The sequence below is a fragment of the Notechis scutatus genome, chromosome 1, assembly GCF_049901735.1.
Source record: "Notechis scutatus isolate UNSWTSFEM ecotype Mainland chromosome 1, rNotScu1.2, whole genome shotgun sequence".
Classification (NCBI taxonomy): Eukaryota; Metazoa; Chordata; class Lepidosauria; order Squamata; family Elapidae; genus Notechis; species Notechis scutatus.
In genome coordinates, this window is record NC_142009.1 from 185,914,642 (window position 1) to 185,936,686 (window position 22,045).

The following is a 22,045-nucleotide window of genomic DNA, read 5'->3' on the forward strand; positions in this document are numbered from 1 at the left end:
CTATTGTAAACAGTTGGGATATAATTTAACAAAATAAAAACTGATGATCTGTCAGATTTATAATGCTGGCAAGAGCAGCAGAAATCTACCCCATTTCACATTGCATCCTGGGCCAGCTCTTAACAGATTTTTGGCTCGTATTTTGTTTAGAAGCTGTTTTTCCCCCACAGTAGCCACCTTATAAAACAGATTGGCATGAGAAAGAGCGACTGGCCCAAAGTTGCACGGGGAATTGCTCTGACTGAAGGTGGATTAGAATCTGTGTCTTCTCCTCTAAGACCAGTATGTTGACCTCTACACCACTCTGACACTAGTTTAATGTTTCTGATCTTTGTTTTGAAGGGTAAGCTACAAAGATATGATCAGAGTTTGAAAGGTTCTGGTAGGCTTGCTCACCCTTGTTAGGCTACAGCTTCTCTAATTTCCAATCCAACATCAAATCAAGCAATGGCTAGATTAAGGCTCTTCAAACTTGGCAACTTTAAGACTTGTGGATGTCAACTCCCAGAATTTCTGCGCTAACATCACTGGAGGAGGAATTCCAGGAGTTGAAGTCCACAAGTCTTAAAGCTGTCAAGTTTGAAGACCCCTGAGCTAGATTATAGGATATGTCTACGCAAGAAATTCAAGAATGAAGAGAGAGACAGATATTTATGTATTAAGCCAAATGTAGAACTTAGTATATTCATGGTAGAATGGAAGTGAATAGAGAGGGAGCTAGCTCAATAAGAACTAGATTGATTCTAAATTCATCCCTTATGAATGGTTATTTCCCTTCACCTTTCTAGAGCTGCCTTTTTATTTTTTTTATTTTTTTCAATCATAATATTCTATCCTATCCAATAGTGCTAAATCAGAAAAAAAGCAGAATTTGAAAGAGAAAAACATTTTCTTCATGAGTATGCATAACGAATCTGAAAGCAACTAACACATTTGGTAAAATTTGCTAATAATTAAAAGGTATTTTTTTAAAAAAAAAAACTGTCACTACAGCTTGCCTGAATCACTAATCCAATTCTTAGAGTTGTTTTTTTATTCTTTCCTTTTAAAATACCTTATCACTTTCCCTTTGGATCATTAATGCTCCCAGATTAAATACTTTATTTGACACAAAATGCTATTACATCTGTCCAATTTCTTAATAAAATAAACTGTTTACACTTAAAAAATCTCTGAAGTACACAGAGTATTATAAAAACGATTTATAAAAACAAACCTTAATTAAAAAAATATCTCAATAAAACTTGTTACGTTCTAATATTGGTGATCATTGAAGGAAGTTTTTTCTTTTCTTTTTAACAGTAACAGCAAAATGAACGCAATCCTGTATTTAAAGGGAATTAATAAATAAACTGTTATGTAGAAAACTAGTAGGAGTCATGTCACAAAGGAATGACTAGTTATAGACTGACAGAAGGTAGTGGATGACATATTTTCATCTTTCTTGCCCCAATTCTTGATGCTTGGAATGAAAAGCATCAGATAGGAAGTTTAGAGCTTGGAGGATAATCTTATATGGCCTTCTGTAGGTAGGGAGAGAGAGAGGGAGAGAGTGATATGATAGTTAGATAGTTAGATAGGGGAGAGACAGGCAGGCAGACAGACAGACAGACAGACGCACCAATCAAATTATATCCTGACTTTAGCAATAAAAGGAAATTTCTTTCTACTGTATTGATGGCAAGCATTTGGCAGTAATCAATGTTTACCTGTAGAAAATGGTAATATTATTTTAATGGGGGGAAAAACAACCATTTGTATTTGATTACATGCTTGGTTGCCAATTCCCTGATTGTAAAATGTTCTAAAGATAAGAAGAGTTGGCTGGGTGACCAACTGGATTTGTTTGCTACTATCCCTATTCCATTCTATGGCTACCCATCTGGTACTTTTCAACTGTGGTGCCCTGAACTGTAGCCTCAAGGGTCAGCTACCAGTGTACAGTAAAGTGGCATTTTCTATATGCGTTTTAGGAAAATGTTTAAAATGATAGCTGCTAATAGTAACAAGACTAGTAGATAGACCTTTAGGATATAACTGGCTCTACAGTTCAAAAATCTGCTTATTATACTCCATAAGATACCACCTTGTCTTGCAAATGCCAAACGATGGTCAAAATCAAAGAATTTGCCTGGGTTTTTTTTGTCCCATCATCAGTAGTGGAAAGAGACACACATATAGAGCAGGACTATGCTAAGGGACTAAAATTCACTATAGTGAAACAATTTGGGCACAGAAGTTTTCTGATTTGCCTAACCAAAGTGAAGAGGTCACCTAATTCACTTTAAGAATGCTGTTTGGGTGACCCTGAAGTCCTTTGTGTTAGTGCCCAGGAGAAGTCCCTTTCAACCTTTTTCCCCCCCAGTGTTGGCCAAGAGCTTCAATACTGAAAGCTTTTGTGTTTTGTGATTTTTGTGCCAAAATCATTCAGATGCTTTGGGATTGCCTGAAGTATGCATCAGAGTTCTTAGACAGTATGTCCTGGAGGAGGTGAGCTAGCACCACTTATTATAGTATTTGCTAGCCTAAGCAAATAAGAGTCATGACGCAGTGGTTGGGATGCAGTACTGCAGGCTAACTCACTGCTCACTCCAGGAATTCAATTCTGAGCGGCTCAAGGTTGACTCAGCTTTCTATCCTTCTGAGGTTGGTCAAATGAAAACTCAGATTGTTGGGGCAATATGCTGCCTGTGTAAACCACTTAGAAAGAGCTGTAAAGCAGTGTGGAGCGGTATATAAATCTTAGTGCTATTGCTATGGCTAAGTTCTTTTCCTTCAAAACATCCCACAGCCATGAGATAGACCATGTGGACATTGCTCTGTTTTACTAATAGATACAAACTTAAATAAAAATTTCTAGCAGGGTTTTTGCCTTTATTGAAAATGTATGAATTTAAGATCCATTTTCTCCTCACTTACAACAATAAGTCAACAATCATACCAATTAATTGCATGTGATACATTTACAGGAGACAAACAACACTTCCTGTATAAATATTTTTTTACACACAGTATTTCAACCTCTGGCCTAGTCATACTGTAGTCAAATAAAGGCTATGTGAAGATCTATTTCTGAAGAATATTTCAGTTTTTAGGGTTATTTTCTTTGTTTCCTGCTACTAACACCTTTCTTCTATTTTTTAACCACAAATCTTCTTTCTTTTAAATATGATGTGGTAGGAATCTACAATTATAAATGGTTTCTACTCTTAACCTGCTTTCATATTCCATAAGAGTTTACCTGACACCCCAGATTATCATTGTTTCATCCAACATTCATGTTAACCTGACTTGAAACCTGACTCTCTACTCCAGGTACAAGAAGGGCCAGAGAGTGACGGGAGATGAGCACATAAAGCTCTTACACCAGGATACACAATATACATTGTTCATTGAGAAGGTGTATGATTCAGATGCTGGACTGTATGTGGTTCGGGCTAAAAATTCTAGCGGTACAGTGTCCTCCAGTGCCATCCTCCGAGTGAAAGGTAACTGGCCATCTATAAAAAAAGTAGACTGGATAACCCTTTGTGCTTTCTACTTGATTGCATCACTCGCCCACTGGTTGTTCACTTAGCACAGCCAACTGACTTCACTGGACTTTAACACTCACCAAAAGAATCAACATCAAGCAACCATATTTTGATGCACCCCACTTCACCTTTGACACTTTTGCTTATCGGTCACGCTGAATGTAGTGCTTTTGATATTCCCATCCCAGGCATACTAAAGGAAGTTATCCTTTAGTCCACAATGCAATGGTATGATGCAAAGAGATATGTATGCATGGGAGAAAATGTTCTTAATGAGATAATAAAGATGATTGTATGAATATAAATATACCTCTAAAGATTATGAGAAAATATGGGCTATGATTCATCTGTGTAACACAATGTGCTTGCTTCATTCTATGTACAGCTTACAAATATATTGTTTTGATTCTACTTTATGAAAAAATAATATAGAGACAAAAATAACCTTTTTGAATATTGTATACACACACATACACGCATACATGCACCATTGAATGAATGAATATATATATATATATATATATATATATATATATATATATATATATATATATATATATATTATATTAACACACACACACACACAAGAGAGAGAGAGAGAGAGAGAGAGAGAGAGCTCTAATAGTATGTGTGTGTGTACATCACAAAATCTCCAGAATCATAAAATCTCTAGTGCTTTCAGACTTGAAATTTGGCACATATGTTCCTCTTGGCTTCTAGGTGCTCACTAAGAAAGGATTTTTTGAAATGACCATCAGAGCATTAGTATTTCGTATATTATTATTAACATGCTCTGATGCTAAGGAGTTCTACTCCCCCACAAGCAGAGGAGAGGAGTTTCAGTTTCAGTTTTAGTTTCAGAGCACCAAGCAGCTTTAGTACAGAACAGTTGAGGTAAGCCACGCCCAGGCTTCTTTCTGTCTCCTTCTTGCTCACATAGCAAATACTGTTTCAGTTTCCAAGCAGCCTTCAACTCTCTCACACACTGACAAGACGCTAGCCAGATGAATACTGCTGGATGCTGGTAGGCAGAGGCAGAATTTTCCCCCCCTTATTTTCCTCCCCAAAAACTAAGCCCGACTACATAGATTCATAGTGAAGCATGGGTATCAAGTATATATATATATATATATATATATATATATATATATATATATATATATATATATATATATATATATATATATATATATATATATAAACGGCTGTGAAAGTCTGACTCACAGACGAACACAATACAGAAGCCTGATGATAGAAGATGAGATTCTGCCAAAACCTTGCTACAACTTTAAAAGCACAACTATAAAGACATGGGAAAATACCTGAACAAAGCTGAATACCATACATGTAAGTACCCACGAAAACTTAAGAAATATATATATACATATACATATATACATATACACATACATACACACACACAACACACAATACTTATTCTTTTAAAAATTCAGAACATCAAACAATTAGTTGTCAGAAAGATGAGAAGTATTTGTTTCAAATGAGCGAAAAGTTTTTTTTTTAAAATATAACAGGCCCAAGGCAAATAACAGAAATAATTTTAAATTGTTAAAATAATGAAAAATTGACAACAGTAAAAAATAGCATTAGTGACAAAACTAGTTTTTACTTTTTAAATGTGATAAAAGAAACAGCATTATATTTTTTTCGCTCCAATGGATGTAGCAAATTTGATTCTTCAACTTATTGTGAGTTTTGACAATGGGAAGAAAAGAAGCTATGGTCTTTAAGGAGTGATTTGTCTTATAAACTCTCACTGTATTCAAATAACACAGTATTCATAATGAATTCTTGCCATTATTAAAAAAAAGATTTAAAATGCATCTCTGTCATCTAAAGCATGGTTGACAACAATGTATATTTAACTGAAAATTGACTTTTCTATAACAATTGTTCTATGAAATATGTGTAAAAAAAAGATACAGTAATCTTTTGGAACAAATTTGCAAAGTGGCAAGAAATCCTACAGTATGCAGTAGAAGACTATATACTATGTGAGGATATGATGCTTTAAAGGACTTCCATCAGATTTTCTATACTGCTGTAAAACTAAAATATTTCACAGTTTTAGTTTAGTAGCACAGTTTAATACACAGATTAGTTATTTAGTACTGTAAAACATGAACTCTTTTTGAGTTCCTGAAGTGAAGTGAAAACTGGCTGGTCCAGAGAGGAAAGTTAGGCTAACTCAATGAATAGAAAATATTTTGCAGGTCATGTGTAACATTTTCTTTAAATGTAGTTTGTTCATGAAAAATGAATGTATGAAGGTTTGTGTCCAATTAAATACTTCTTTTGGGACTGATTACAAAAATTCAGAATTGCATACATTGAAAAAAGAGGTCCATTTTGCTTTTTCTACTCCATTAATAGTTCCTCCCTAGAAAGAGAACTAAGGTTTATTTACTGTAAAGGATTACTAAACACCCAGTCTGAGTTAAAATTAATATGCTCAGGTTTTATGAAATCAAGGGGACAAATTAATAACTTATGACAGGACATAAAGTGCAACTAAATGTCTCTGAGCAACAGCTATAGATACTTTCTTTCAATAATGTCTTAATTTGCAGGACTTGTGTTTTTCCAACCTTTGAGATCCTGTGATCTAATTCTATCATCACATGCCATTAAAAAAAAAAAAAGGCCTAAGTGAGTCCACCTGTAAGAGATTGAAATTTATTACTATCTTTTTGGTAATATTAAATGGCAAACCTACGTAATCAATTAATGGATCTTGGGATTCCTCCCAAAATGTCTTTTTGAGGTACATCATCGAATGAAAGAAGGACAAGCTTAACAGCAACATAGAAAACTTGAGGTTTCAAGCCAGGATAATATGTTGCTTTCAGTGACCCTTGAGGTATCCTAGGTGGTTGGCATGCGCAGATGATAACATTAGATAATTATTTAGTTCAGTTATTCATAAGAAAGCTTTCTCTGGTGGATAGCTAGTACTTTTTTGCCTACAGATTTGTGGCTGATCAAAACAAACAAACAAACCAAGAGAGTTAAGTGTTTAAATTTTTTGGCTGATTAAGTGCATAGCTTGAAACAAAACTAAATTTTAAAACGCTCATTGCTGTTCATTTTCACAGAAGAACAGTGAGATCACTGTCCTGTACTAACTGCATTTCTGCCTGTCCTTTTGAAGAGGGTGTACTTGAATACTTTGAAAGGGAAGATTGTTTTATGGGATCCAGATGCCCCATTGTGGCAAACTAAAATAGTACAGAGTTCAACCAAATGAGAATAGTAAAAGGGTACAGAATAAGAGCAAAAGGGAGCCTGGTTTTATTGAATGCCAATTTTTAATTATATTGACATTTTACTATGTTTTAGGTGAGTAAATTGCCTATTTAGGAAAAATGTAAGAATTGGATGATGTAATTCTGAATTCTAGTTTTTATTTTTTTATTTTTCTCTTGGTTTGGAGATCTTTTACAGACCTTGTTTCTTTTCTTGTTTTCCATCTTGGCAATTTTGTGGAATTTATTTTATCAACTGATACGCTAGTTTTTAAAACAAAGCAGGTCTGCGGGCTGGAGACTCATTGGCTGCTTTTTCTCTAACCTGGTGTGTCTCTCTGAGGGGAGCTGTCCTTCTGAAATCCTAAAGAGAGAAGAATGCTTCAGTGCAAGAATGTGTTAATGGCTTAGTGGTCACTGAAGCTAATCCAATCTTGTATTTGGAAGCAGGAAGAGTGTACCTAAAATTTGTTGGCCCCCTAACATTAAGGCACATCAGTGAGGAACACATTTCCCAGTGCTTGAAAAAAAAAAGATGGACACACTGTCCCTGCAGTCAGTGATGTATAAGACTTTATGAGTGAATTCTGATCAACCATTTACTGGTTTTAATCATTTTTAATTTTATTGTTTGTTTTTGTTGTTCAAATTTGTAGTTGCTTAGACTAATGTAGGTGCAATGAAACTGAAATAGATAGAAAACAGAAAAAAAAAAGGAAATTAAAAATGCATGCTTGTGGAGATGGTGGCAACTTGCAGACTATTTCTATTGCACCGCATATAACAAAAATCCCTATCCCTTTTTCTGTAATAAAGGTTTGAAGAAGTGGTATAGCAATTTGGTAAACAATTCCAGATATAAAATATGTTAGAATAACTCTAAAAACCTGCCCATTGACAATAAAGTATTCAAAGAACTATGTAAATGTAGGATTTGTTTACTGTTTATTTTTTTACTAAATAGGTGGGATAATTATTCCTGGGAAAATATGCTGTTTAGTAGAAGCAAAGGTTTCAAGTGGTACAGAAAAAAAGAGAACATGAAATGATTGATCAAAATGCCTAAGATTCTGTGGAGAAAGATAAATGGGATGAAAATAAACATGGCTTCAAGACTGATCTACATTTTGAGAGTTTTGCCTATTTTAATTGTGTTTTGTAAATAAGTTGGCAAGTTAATGATAAATTTTGTATGAAACAGTAAAATATCAAAGATTTCTCTCCTAAAGTTTTAGTTTTTATATAATAATGGTGATTTCAGTTTTTCAGATTGTCTTTTGAATCATAGGCTGTACTTGTTAATTTCAGTAACAACAGAAGGAATTTGGTGATATTTCAGCACTTAAGGTAATTAGACATATTGGGTCAGTTAAGTACTTAAGGTGATTAGACATATTGGGTATTCTCTTGAAAAATTGACTATCTGAAAGAAGTCCTTTTAAAAGTGGTGGTAAAACTTTAATTTGCAGAGCATAATTACAAAATTGGATCGTCATCATTAATTTGGTTATTAATGACATATTTTAAGACTGTTAAAGTGTTTTTAAAAGGGAGTGTAAATTACCAAAGGAAACTAAATGGAGATTATTATATTCTTTGTTTCATTAGGAAGTTTTAGCAGCCTGTGAAGCTCCAGTAAGCATTGGAAAAGGTGTTTATATAGGCTACGTCAACAATATTATCAACAAATTTTAAAGATTAGAAAAATAATATTGGATTGCTTACAAATAATGTTTTATAGAGAATTGGAGTACTCTGTATTCCAAACTTAATCATCCCAGGAACACAAGTACATTTAGTTTTATTTAAAAGTAGAATAATGCAACAAAAAAGACTTTTTCTGGTTCATTGGACTCTCCAAAATATATTTTGTTGGGTATCATATGTCCTTTGTTAAACATATTGTATAATGCATAGGTAAATGGAAAGAAAAAATTGCACGCACAATTCCAGGTAATCTGGAATCAGGTTTTAATTTGTTTAAACAAATCAATTTGTTTAAAAATTGAGTTGTAGTGTCTGGATTGTATTCTGCTGTATTTCTCAATCCCACGAAATGAGACTAAGATGGTTGAATGGAAAATAGGATAAGCTCCTAGCATGTCACCATTTGACTCCTCCTCCCCAAAAGGATAAGTTTTCTACCCTTTTAACAGTGGTCTGGAAGAGGATTACAGCAGCTGCAGCAGTCCTCTTTTTCCTGTTGTCATCCCCATTGTCCATTCGGTTGCAAAATATTTTATGGTTATGTACTGGGCTATATTGGTTTATTCCTTATTTAATTTCTTCTTGTTCATATGGGTTTTATAAGCCACTCTGCAAGCCTAACTGAATGAAAATTAGAGTAAAGTACTTAGAATAAAGATGAAGCAAGGCAAACTCATCTGGGAAGGGAGCTCTGTAACTACAACTGAAATGAAGCTGGGAATAAAGATAAAGATTTACTCTAGTTGAGCTAGATATTTTCCCCCTTATTTTCAATCTAGTCACCTGCTATGGTGTTTTCTGATTAGTTTATCCAAGCACTATCCAGGGCCAATCTTGTACCAGAGAAAGAAAAACCAGAAAACTCATGTTTTTGCTTGGTTTCCCCAGTGCCTCATTTACGTTTTTCTTCCAGTAAGTGTCTACTCAACGAGTATGTGCAATTTATTTATTTTTTAGAAAAACAAAGCATCAACTAGTTTCCAGTAATCAGCAAAATTTCCAAGTTGGAAAAAAGAACTGTTAAACTAAGTAGTGTTCATTTTTCTCTGAAGTCACAAGCCAGAAAGTTATCTTTCTGCATTAGTTGGAGAATGTTTTGTTTATATCTTTCTCTGTGGACCTCTTCAGAAGATAAATGATTCTCACTTTAAACCATGCTGTATAAATTGCAATATTAGTTGGTTAATCTTTCATAAATTGTACTTGTGGAAATATTAGTTACTCAATGTTTCAAAGGGTAGACAAATTAAAGATGATGAGAAAGCAATTCTGCATTTAATAATATTCATTTTGGGGTTTTGGAATCTCACAGGGAGAAAATGGATCGAAATAAATCACAATCCAATATTTTGTGTCTTCTTCAACAAAGCTAACACCAGGGGTGGGATTTAAATTTTTTAACAACCAGTTCTGTGGATGTGGTTTAATTGGTGGGTGTGGCTTGGTGGTCATGTGGGGTGGGCATGGCCAACTCAAGGTCACTCACATCAAGGGGCGTTTTTCCTCGCCTGGCCTCTCATGACAGTGGGGATGATGCTACGGTCGTAAATGTGAAAAATGGTCATAAGTTACTTTTTTCAGAGCCATTGTAACTTTGAATGGTCACTAAAGGAACTGTTGTAAGTCAAGGATTACCTGTACAAAAATACAAAAGGCTTTTTTGCTTGCAAAAAGCTGCACTAAATACCAATCATTAGATTAAAAATAGCTGCAAGCTGGAGTTACAAATCAGGCAGGGTGCCAGAGCACCTTGAGGAATTAAAATAGTTAAAATGCAGTGATAACTATCAAGCAGCCATCTGTTGCTCATAAAGTGAAAATCTTTAGCAGAAAGGTCATTTAAGCTCTCCAGAAAAAGCACACCCAGGAAAAGCAATCCTTAGGTCCATTTGTACCACTTAAAGCTGGTCTCACTCACCTCACAAGATATCCTAAGGAAATCATCCAGATTTAAGGAAAGGTCACATGCCCCCCAGAAAGGCAGTAAAAAATCAGTGCCAAGCTTGCATCCTGCCTCTTGGAAGTACACCCCAAAAGGACAGTGCCAGATACCACTAAAGCAGTGAAGAAAGACTCCCTCCCCAGATAGAAAAAGAAACCATGAGGCAGGAAAAAATTCAAACACAATACAAATAATTAAATCACAACAGTAGCTGTTGCTTATTAAATCAATTACCAGAACAAATAGACACAGGAACTAGCCAGATTTTTCAACCCAGTTGTTTTTTTCAGGAACAGAGATTAATCTTTTTCCTTCCAACAAAGCTGAATAGGGAAAATTATCCCATCAACAAACGCAGGATCACTAAGGACACCAAGGACAGAATTAAACTTCACTAAAAACCAGTTTTAGACCAAAACTCAGAAAGGGTATGTAAACTCATGTTTGAATGTCAATCTTTCTAACTAGCCAAGAAGCCTTGCTGAATGTCACTCATCTTGGTTCCTTGTCATTAAAAAGCTTCTTTCCACAGCTCTGCTTCGTTATTCAATTATTTCTTCAAAGTGCTGATCATTGCATGCCAGCTGGAAGTATTTCCAGGGGAGCATTTCCTCCCAACAGCAGTGTAAAAAGCGTAAAACAACCCTTCCCCTTTAAGAAAGTATCAGGAAAGGAAAAAAACCTCCTTCGGAGACAGTAAGTCTAAGCATACTGCTAAGAATGTAATAAGGGTGGAAAAAAACAAAAGGAGATTTCTTCTAACTATCAGTTCTCCCGAACTGCATAGAAAGTTAAGAAGGGGTTCTATAGAACCGGTTAGAACTGGTTCTATAGAATCCCACCCCTGGCTAACACATATGTAATAATCGGTAGAATCCTACCCCTGGCTAACACATAACACATATGTAATAACCTCAGGAATTAGAAATCACAAGAAGAGGGACCTATATAGGAAATAGACCTCAATCTTAAATTCCAAGTAATGGAGGGATGACAAGAAAAATGGGTCCCTTAAGTCCAGGCTGATTGATAACAGATAACAGATAATCAGAGTTGGAAGGGACCTTGTAGGTCATCTAGTCCAATCCCCTGCCCAAGCGGGAGACCCTACACCATTTTTGATAAATGGCAGTCCAATCTCTTCTTGAAAGTCTCAAGTGGTAGCGCTCCCACAACTTCCAAGGGCAAGCTGTTCCATTGGTTGGTTGTTCTCACTGTCAGAAAGTTTCTCCTTATTTCCAGGTTAAATCTCTCCTTGTTCAGTTTCCATCCATTATTCCTTGTCTGGCCTTCAGGTGCTTTAGAAAATAGCTTGACCTCTTCCTCCCTGTGGCAGCCCCTCAAATATTGGAAGACCCCTATCATGTTTCCCCTGGTCCTTCTCTTTACTAGACTAGCCAAGCCCAGTTCCTGCAACTGTTCATTGTATGTTTTAGCCTCCAGTCCCCTAATCATCCTGGTTGCTCTTCTCTGTACTTTTTCTAGAGTCTCAACATCTTTTTATAATGTGGTGAACAAAACTGGATGCAGTACTCTAGGTGTGGTCTTACTAAGGCTTTATAGAGTGGTATTAGTACTTCCCTTGATCTTGATTGTATCCCTCTATTAATACATTTTAGGATTGCATTAGCTTTTTTGGTGACTGCTGCACACTGCTGGCTCATATTTAGCTGGTTGTCCACTAAGACTCCTAGATTCCTCTAACAGTTACTGCTATTGAGCCTGGTTTCATCCAGCCTATATGTGTACCTTTGGTTTTTCTTGCCTAAGTGTAGGACTTTACTTTTCTCTACGTTGAATTTCATTTTATTAGATACGGCCCAGTGTTCTAGTCTGTCAAGATCCATCTGGATCTTGAGCCTATCTTCTTGGGTGTTAGCTATTCCTGCCAGCTTAGTATCATCTGCAAAATTGGTAAGTTCCCCTTCTATTCCCTCATCTAAGTCGTTAATGAAGATATTGAAGAGTCCTGGGCCTAAGACGGAACCTTGTGGCACCCCACTGCTTACTTCCCTCCATGTAGACTTAGACCCATTAAGGACTACTCATCTTCCTACAGTCATTTGATGACAGTGTTGCCATATCTTGAAATATTTATCATGCCAGTTTTTAAAAGCAAAGATAAATCATTTTGCAATACTTCTACTTAAAGTGAAAGAAGGCTCAGTCTGTCTCTGTGTAGGCCTCAATTGCTTACTAATATAAGATTGATTTATTATGTGGTCAGTGTCGACTCTTAGTGAGCACATAAGTATTTATTTATTTGTTTGTTTGTTTGTTATATCAAATTTAGAGACTACCCATCTCAGACACAGAATGACTCATGCTTTCTCTATGATGATCTATCCCTAACCTATTCTGTCAAGTCTTCCAAAGGTGCATTCATTGCACTAAGTTTGTCTGTCTTGTTTCTGATCATCCTTTTCTTCTATTTCATTCCCCCTTTTCTAACATTGGAACCTTTTCCTGACAACTAGGTCCTTGCATAATATGTCTGTACAATAATTTGAGACAGCAATACCACACTTGGAATATTATATCCAGTTTTGGTTGCCACGATATAAAAAGGATGTTGAGATTCTAGAAAGAGTGCAGAGAAGAACAACAAAGATGATTAACGGACTGGAGGCTAAAACATATGAAGAACGGTTGCAGGAATTAGGAATGTTGAATGAAAAGAAGGACTAGGGTGACATGATGGCAGTGTTCCAATATCTCAGGGGTTGCCACAAAGGAGCCAACCTATTTGGCAAAGCACCAGAAGGCAGGACAAGAAGCAGTGGATGGAAACTAATCAAGGAGAGAAACAACTTAGAACTAAGAAGAAATATCCTGGCAGTTAGAACAATTCATCACTGGAATGGCTTGCTTTCAGAAGTTATGGGTGCTCTATCACTGGAGGTTTTAAAAGAGATTGGACAACCACTTTTCTGAAATGTTATAGGGTCTCCTGCTTGTGGGGTGTTAGACTAGAAGACCTCCAAGGTCCCTTCCAACTCCGATATTCTGTGAATTTTCATTATTCTTGCCTCAAGTGAAAACTCTGGGATGATTTATTTGATGATCCATCTGCTTGTTTTCTTGGCTCTCCATGGTATTCTCAGAAATGTTCAGAAGAATATAGGATTACTTCTACAGATTATGCTCACATATGCAAATATTTTGGTGGGGGTACAAAAACCTATGTTAGATTTATACCAGGATTAACATATGCCTAACAAGATTCTTTTGTGATTTTATGTGAACAGACTTACTGCAAAAACTTGTTTGCTGTTTGTGAATTTTAAGTGAAAAGCCCCCATGGGTAAATAGAGTCTGAAATAGAAATCATAAGAAAATATCTCACTCTACAAAGAGATGTAAACAATGCACCTGCTTCAGTTGTATTGTTTCCATGGCAAAATGCCTATTTTATAATAATTTATGTTAGTCTTTTACTAAGAAGAGGGTCTGTTTCTATGCAATTTCATATCTGCCAACTAAAAAGAAAAATAAAGTATTATAAGGAAATTGTTTCTCCCATGTAAACCTCTATCTCAAGAAGTCTATGCTGGGGAAAATCTAATTTGAACAATATTTTTGCATTTATAACATTGTATGCCAGTCATTTTCTTTTAAAGCATGTAAGAAGCTTTCCTCTGTCAATTCTATGGTTTCAAGTTTCTTGCAAAATTTTGCTCTTAATCTCTTTGTGGTTCCTGCAACCTATCTCTGAGTATTCTTCTTTACCCTTAATTATTAGCTTCAGTTATCAAAGTACTCCCCACTGTCCAATACAGCATAAATGCACAACTAAGGAACTAAACAAAACAGAAAAACTGACCGCCATAAATCAACAAATGAAGGGCTCTTGGTTTTCTCCAGTACTACTGTTGATAATGATATGATGCCTCAGGAAGGAGATAGAAAGTCTTAATTTGGTTAAAGTTCTTTATTTTATTTTATTTTATTTTTCAGATTAGCAGGGGAATTGAACTAGTTATCTCCCTTCCCCTTTGTTCATAAAGTATCTATTTGCAGAGGAATTTGTCAGGAGATTTACATTTTCTCAAATCTTCATATAATCACTTAATCCAAGACTAAAAATTGTTTTATCCTTAAGAAGCAATGATTCTGTCCATATTGCTTAACCACACCTGATTTATTTTTGTGTAAGTGGGATTGCTAAAGTGAAAAAAGTAACGTGTTAAGCATTCTATACCAGCTTCCTTTTTTTCCTATTTATAACACAACTTTGTGTAATTGCAGCAGTTTGTAGTCACTATTGTCATCTCCCTAGTGATATTTAATGAACTTCTTTCTTCAGAAATGCTAATATCACTGATAATACAATACCAAAGACCTGTGCACTGCTATTTATTTTCTTAGACCTCCCACAGCAAAAATCCAGATGATAAAAGAAGTTTTCTATAACTATTTCATGCCAATTTAGTTGAAGTTTGGATGTGTCAAATTTCAAATGATGACTAGTTGAAGGGAAAAGCTTTATGTTTGCCTTTGCTATTATTTAACTCTCATCTGGATCTTTTCAGCACAGGTATGGAGACCCCAATAATTTGTGCCACAGTGCAAACAGGAACATTTCCTTGTGGAAATATTTTTCTTTATATTTCCAGATAAATATAATTTTACATCAGTGTTTTTCAAACTTGGCAATTTTAAGATATGCGGATCTTAACTCCCAGAAATACCCAGTCAGCATTCAGAGAGTTGAAGTCTACATACCTTAATTGCCAAGTTTGGAAACGCTAGCCTAGAGTCACTATCAGCTTTGCTGTATAAGACAGAACTACAACCTGGGCTTCCCCAGTGGGATCAAGTACCTTATGCTCTGTAGTTCTGAAAGGTTTAGTTCATCTGCAAAACAACATCAGAAAGCAATTGAGGTTTCAGTAGCATCCCTAGCATGTGAGCATAGCTTCTCAGGCAGAATGTTGATATGAATACCATACCTACAGATCCCATACTTTTCTATTACTTCCAAAATCTTTGCTGCAGCTTATGAAAGACTCCAAAGATGTAGCATCATCTGTTTATTGCATGAACCCAAATTAAAGCACCCTCACCAGGATTCAGGCTCTGCTTGACTGCTTTTAATTTTGGTCCTATCACTGTGGTTTTCCATAGCATTTGATCAAGATGTATTTCATTGCAAACGTATTATTTTATTTTATTTGTTTATATTTCATGTCCTGTGCTTTTGCACTTGAAAAGAAATCTTGATCTTTCAGACCAAGTCCCTCCTCCTCTTTCAGGTTTTAAAGGTCATAATATCCTCCTGGTGATTTCTTCTCAAGGCTTAACATGATTCATCCTCTCCGTTTTCCTCCTAGTCCTAGTGCCCTTGTAATCATCTTTTTTAAAACTAATTTTTATTTAAAAAAAAAATTCAAAGTAAAAGCATCAAATTTTAAAGAAAAAAAAGAAAGGAAAGTACGAAAAGTAAAAGAAAAGTGATAAGTAAATAGGAAAGAAATGGAAGAAAAAAAGTACAAAAAAGTGAAACAGAAAAAAAACCCAGAAAAAATATAGAGAGTAGCAGCTTCTTCTTTACAGCAATTGTGTAAATTTTCTCTATCTAAAGTTACATTATGCTCCCTTCCCTCCATATTCTATCCTTTTTCTAATCATCAAACTCCTAATTTTCAGCAAAAGATCTGTAAAGGGTTTCCAATTATTAACAAATATACTTATTGTCTTATCCATAATCAAACGTTAATTTTTCATCTTTGCAAGTTTGGACATCTTCACTAACCGTTCCTTCATTTGTAAGTATTTCAGAGTCTTTCCACACAGTCTTTTTTTTTTTTTAATTACACAAGTCTAAGTTTACATTTGAAATATAAACTCCATGCTTGGGAGCTTAAAGTGCTCAGAGCAGTGTGGGGATCTCGCACTGTAACTGAAGCAGCTGCAGAGATCCAGTGCTCAGTCAGAAAGTGTCTTTCTTGGTCAACCAGGGAAGAGAGATTTCTCAGCAAATCCAAGCTTGGTAATCAAGCGTCTCTTGCAAATCTCTTCCCAAAAAATACATTTCTTCCAATTGCTGCTTGGAAGCGGCAGCAGATTCCCCATCTTGCCTCAGGCAGGCCTTATGACTGAAATAGATCTAAATGCAGGGTGAGAAATCGGCAGTGGGATTTACAGCTTAGTCCTCTGTGCTCAGAGATCTGTTTCAGCCTCGGAACATGACCTCACTTTCCAATCCTTTGATCATTTTTGTTATGGTTCTCCACACCTGTTCCAATGGCGCTAATACTTTCCAGAACTTTATACAGTACTTGCAGGATAGAATGGAACTATTACTTTCTGTAACTTAAAAACTATTTTTTTTAATTGCTGCACCCTTAGTTTTAACAGTCCCATTCTGCTGCACGGTCATATTCACGTTGCAATCCTGTTTAACCCCACATCTGTTGCATGTGATTCAGTTTCCTATAAATCGCTTCTCTGTGGTGTCTAACAATTTCTTAGCTGAATGCTGTTATTTTAAGCACAATATATTTGCTTTCTTTGTGTCTCTCTTCCTTCGTCAGTACAAGGAAAACAGCCCAACTTCATAAACAAATTTGGACACCTCATTCTGCAAGAAGGTGATGATTTAGATTTACACTGTACAATACACGGAGAGCCAAGGCCAAATGTCATTTGGACAAAAGATGGCATCAGAATGGCAGCAAGAGAAATAAGTGTATGTTTAAATGTTTCCTTTGGGGACAGTGGCCTATGACTTTCATTTCAGCACTAATCTCTGTTCATATTTCATTATTATTTTTTTCAGATTGAGAAATTAGGGGACATCTACTACCTTGTAAAAAGAAATGCAGTTGTTGCTGATACTGGAAAATATATCTGTCTTGCCACTAATGAATTAGGGGAGGCGCACTGCTCAGCTTTCATCAGAGTAATAGGTAACTGGACTTAGACCACATTAGTATAATAAATGAGGAAGACCTTGTTCCCGTGCTATCTGACACTTCCATTTTGTTTCAGAGAAAAATAAAAGTGACCTATCCCCAACACAAGACTAAATCAAATCAAGAGAAAGGCCATTTGCTGGGAGAAATGAGGACCGCCACACCCTGAGCGGTACAAGGTCAAGATCGATATTGCTTGAGAGGTCAAAATCAAACCAAAAAAACATTCCAAGAGGTAACTTCAGTTCAAGTTCCTTTTGCCTTTGGAAGCACAGGAAGAGCCCCTCAAGTGTTTTCTTTATAAAGTTTTCTGACTATTGTCTTCTTTTCATATTGTGTGTTTTTTCATCAATAAAGCAGCTAACGTTAACCATGAGGCAAAGGGCCACAAGCAGACTCAGGTTTTCAAACTCACCACACTGCCTCTTCCAAAGAGGCAAAACTGAAAGCAGAGGAACCCTATAAGTGGTTGTGATTTATGAAGTAAAGATTATACATGGTAAGGAAATTCTCCTCGTGATTATGTACATTGTACATAATACACTGATGGCCAATGGCTTTTTCAGATAATTAAGGTTATCTCAGGTATCAGGAGGGGACAATAATGGGGTATGGGCTAATGCTGCCTACTAAACAGAATTTCTGATGAATAAGAATTTAAAAGTCAATCTGTAGTCAGTCCCCTCACTGGACACATACTGTGTGGCCACAGGGAAGCTCCAGTATTGTAGTGTGTAGGAAGGTGTGGAACCTTCTGGCAAATGAAGCTCTCACAGCTATAAATGTGGCAAGATACGGGACTTTATGGGGTTTTATTGTACTTCTTTATTTTTTTTAAAAAAGGTTGCCCTTCAATTGCAGTGGGTGGCTTACAGCCCTCTATTTTGTCATGAAGAAACAAATCATACTTGCTCGCCTGCCTGCTTCTGCTGTGTGAGTTTCATCATTTGCAACCCTCTAATGTTTTGTAGGTTTTATTCAATTAGCTTTATTTAGCCTGGATCGCTGACCGGTAATAAAGAATTTTTGACTTTTGTATAAATAGCATTTGCTGGATATGCATATTGGATAGTGAAGCATTTTGTCACGTGAACCCACTTTTGAGAGTGATTTATCAGATACAGATTTACCTCTGCAGTTTATAACAATTGGTCCCATATTTTCTACTGTATGCTTTTGTTCCCCTCCGTTGCTACTACCTATAGAGATTTCTCTCTATTCTGCAACCACTTCATGCTTCTCAAGTCTGGGGAGTGTAGTTGAAGAAAAAGCCACCAAGTAGAAATCAGTAGGGAAGTATGATTCTTGACAGATCACAACAGAGAGTACTTTTGGTACCAGTCTGATGGGAATTAGATAACTTTCAAATGACTCCCAGCATTTGGAAGTGGGTTGGGTAGGGATTAGTGATATTTTCATATTCATGCAATAGCAACGATGAGCTAGTGTGGCATGTACTGTATATATCTTGTGTATGAATGTATGAACATGGTTTCAATACCCCCTACGTACCGAAAGGGATCATCAGCATTCAGTTTCTAAAAATGAAATTGTCAGGACTTGAACCTGCCTGTGAGCCTCGCCATCTGCCCTGAAAGCTTCCTGTTTAGTCCAAGAGGATGGGGACAAGCTGAATTGCCTAGCGGTGATATTTTTAAAAATGACGTCATGCTTTCTCGAACCTCAGCCCTGTTATTCAAAACACATTCTATGAAGGATTTGTTGTGAGCCTGGAAATGCATTAAGACCTGATGGCAGCGACTATTGGTGAGCCGTATATTAGAAAATTCAGCTTCCTTTTTCTGTCTGTAGAAAATGAGAGCTGCACTTTAATTATCCAAGAGATACATCAAGAAGAGAAATTGGAAGATATACCCTGAGTTATTAGAGCAAAAAAGAACCTTGGAAAAGTATAGCATAAATTATTATATACTATACAATAATTATGCAGTCTGTAATATATCATTTTATACTGTACTATAATTGGTCTTCCAAAGAATTTTGTATCATGTTGCCAACATGAATTATATGGATACTCTGTGTTTAACATCTACAATTTTTTTAATATAATTCTTCATTAAAATCTAAAAGAGATACAATCAGGATCTCCTAGAACAGGGATGTCAAACTCATGGGCTGTGGGCCGGATGCATCATGCGCTGGCCACGCCAACCCCCATTTTAGTGAAGAAGGGGAAAGTCGTGATATATCATGTGATGACAACGTGACGCTGTGAGTTTGATATCCCTGACCTAGAGTGATATTTTGGGCTGCAACCCTCTAGTTTTAAAGTTGGGTTCTCAATTTAAAGATTTGGAGGTACCGTGAAGGAGAGAGAGAGGTGTCTCATTCACAAAGTTAACTACATGGGTGTAGCTAAGGGTAGCTAATAAAAAATTTCTCCCATAAGGTGACACCAAATCAATGAGTGAATATTATACTATGGAAGAATGCAACTTAATTCAACTTCATGATGAAACAATTGTTCTCCAGCATATGATGGGGTAAACATCTGCAGAGTTTACAGTTGTGTGAATGTGATAAATCAAGAAAATTTGTACTAGAGTTTTGCTTCTCAGTCATGGTTGATTTTCAAAGGTGAAATGAACTGCATAAGGTTTTTTATTTTGTTTTAGGTTTTTTGTTTGTTTGGTATTTTCTGTAGAAACTTAAAATGGATAATTTAGTCTATCTGTAACAAAGCGAAATAATATGTATGATTACTTTGTAATCTTTTTATCCTTTACTTCCAGTAAAACATAAAAGCAAAACATAAAAGGAAACCTCATATTTTCATAATATGTAACTATACAATGAGAAGTAAATTAAAATGTAATTTGTCAATAAACAGTTATTTTGCTTGCTGTGAGCTTGATTTTTCTCTTCATATATATTGCAAATACACAGCATCAAGAACTGTGATATATACATAGAAGCAGTAGCTTTGAGGTCTGACATTACTCCCTCAATTAAATGTGAGCTTCAAAACATAAAAGTACAGGTTTTTATGGTGAAAAAAAAAAATCATGGATTAGCAAAACTGATCTACAGAGAAATCAAATATAAATTGAATTTGAAGTTAATTGAAAAGGTTATTTTTCCTCTCTTGGTAGGAAGGCTAATCCATAGAACATCCTGCAGTAGTTGTAGCTGTAAAGTTTGGAATGTTGAACTTATTGTCTTTAGGCTCTGAATGGATGAATTAATATTTTTCTCCAAACCTAGTCTTCAGTATATAACAACCTAATATTAGTATTTATTCCACCATGTCCTTCTATTTGGATAGCAGATGCAATTGGAATCTGATTGTTCAAGCAATTCAAAGCTGTAATGCCCCAAGCTGATCTTTCACAGTATAGAACAGTGATGGCTAACCTTTTTCACATTGCGTGCCAAAAGTGCGTACACTCACCTGCCTGCACCCATGATGCAATGCTTGCGCAACTTCCCCCTTCCCCCTCTTGTGCGCTCGATCCCCTGTACGTGCACTGCAGGCTTCTGCGCATGTGCGCGTGACCCCCCCCCACAGCATACCTCTGTGCATGCACATGCAACCCCCCTGCCACATGCCTCTGTGCATGCCTGTACATCTCACACACGTGTGTCTCCCCCTGTGCATGCGTGGCAGATACCTGACAATCAGCTGGCTGGCAGAGGCACGTGTGCATGTGCAGTGGGGCTCTTCTGGGAAACCTCTTGCGTGCCGGCAGAAGTGGCTCTGTGTGCCACTTCCAGCACACGTGCCATAGGTTCGCCATCATGGCAGAGGTGGTATTCAGCAGGTTCTGACGAGTTCTGGAGAACCGGTAGCGGAAATTTTGAGTAGTTCGGAGAACCGGTAGTAACTTTCCCCCAATAGTGGGGAGGAAATGGGATTTTACAGTATCCTTCCCCTGCCAAGCCCACCAAGCCACGCCCACAGAACCAGTAGTAAAAAAATTTGAATCCCACCACTGCATCACGGCTATAGAAGAGAGGCTCCTCTAACCATGAAAAGGATCCCACCTGAGATGCCTTTGTTTTGTTCCACCCAAGGTGATACAATATAGCTGGTCCTTGACTTACAAGAGCTCATTTAGTGACTGTTCAAAGTTACAGTGGCACTGTAAAAAAATGAATTATGACCGTTTTTCACATGACTACTGCAGCATCTCCATGGTCACCTGACCCAAATTCAGATGCTTGGCAACTGGTTTATATTTATGATGGCCACAATATCCTGGGGTCATGTGATCCCCTTTTGTGACCTTCTGACAAGGAAAGTCACTTAACGACCTTCTTTCTAACCTAACAACTGCAGTGACTCACTTAACACCTGTGGTAAGCAAGTTCCTAAAATGGGGCAAAATTCACTTAATAAATGTCTCGCTTAACAACAGAATTTGGGACTCAGTTGTGGTCATAAGCTGATAATCACTTCTTCAGTAAAGGACCTTCGCTGTTGGGAAAAGAAAGTGATCTGAATGTGTCATAAAGACACCCTGAGACTAAAAGTCTGTGCAGACCAAAATCTTCCCAATTTATCACAACAATCACCATGAAAATTCAGCCCAATATCTGGAGCTGATCTAAAATATAGTAATTTCTTTGATGACCACTAGCTGAAGGAAAATGGCTTTTTACAATGGTTAAAAAACAAGCAAAACAGGAATAGTAACAAGTATCACTTCACCCTCATTT

General features: G+C 36.4%; 1 protein-coding gene across 2 annotated transcripts in view; it reads left to right on the forward strand.

The window, feature by feature from the left end:
* The window catches only part of CCDC141 (coiled-coil domain containing 141), a 127,590-nt gene extending 109,317 nt beyond the window's left edge, over window positions 1–18,273 (forward strand). For both annotated transcript variants that reach the window (XM_026668060.2, XM_087949666.1), the window contains 4 exons: window positions 3,316–3,488; window positions 16,985–17,139; window positions 17,230–17,359; window positions 17,442–18,273. In XM_026668060.2, the coding sequence (XP_026523845.2) occupies window positions 3,316–3,488; window positions 16,985–17,139; window positions 17,230–17,359; window positions 17,442–17,479 (496 nt within the window). In that variant the 3' untranslated portion in view covers window positions 17,480–18,273. The remainder of the gene's footprint in view (window positions 1–3,315; window positions 3,489–16,984; window positions 17,140–17,229; window positions 17,360–17,441) is intronic.
* The last annotated feature ends 3,772 nt before the right edge of the window (window positions 18,274–22,045 follow it).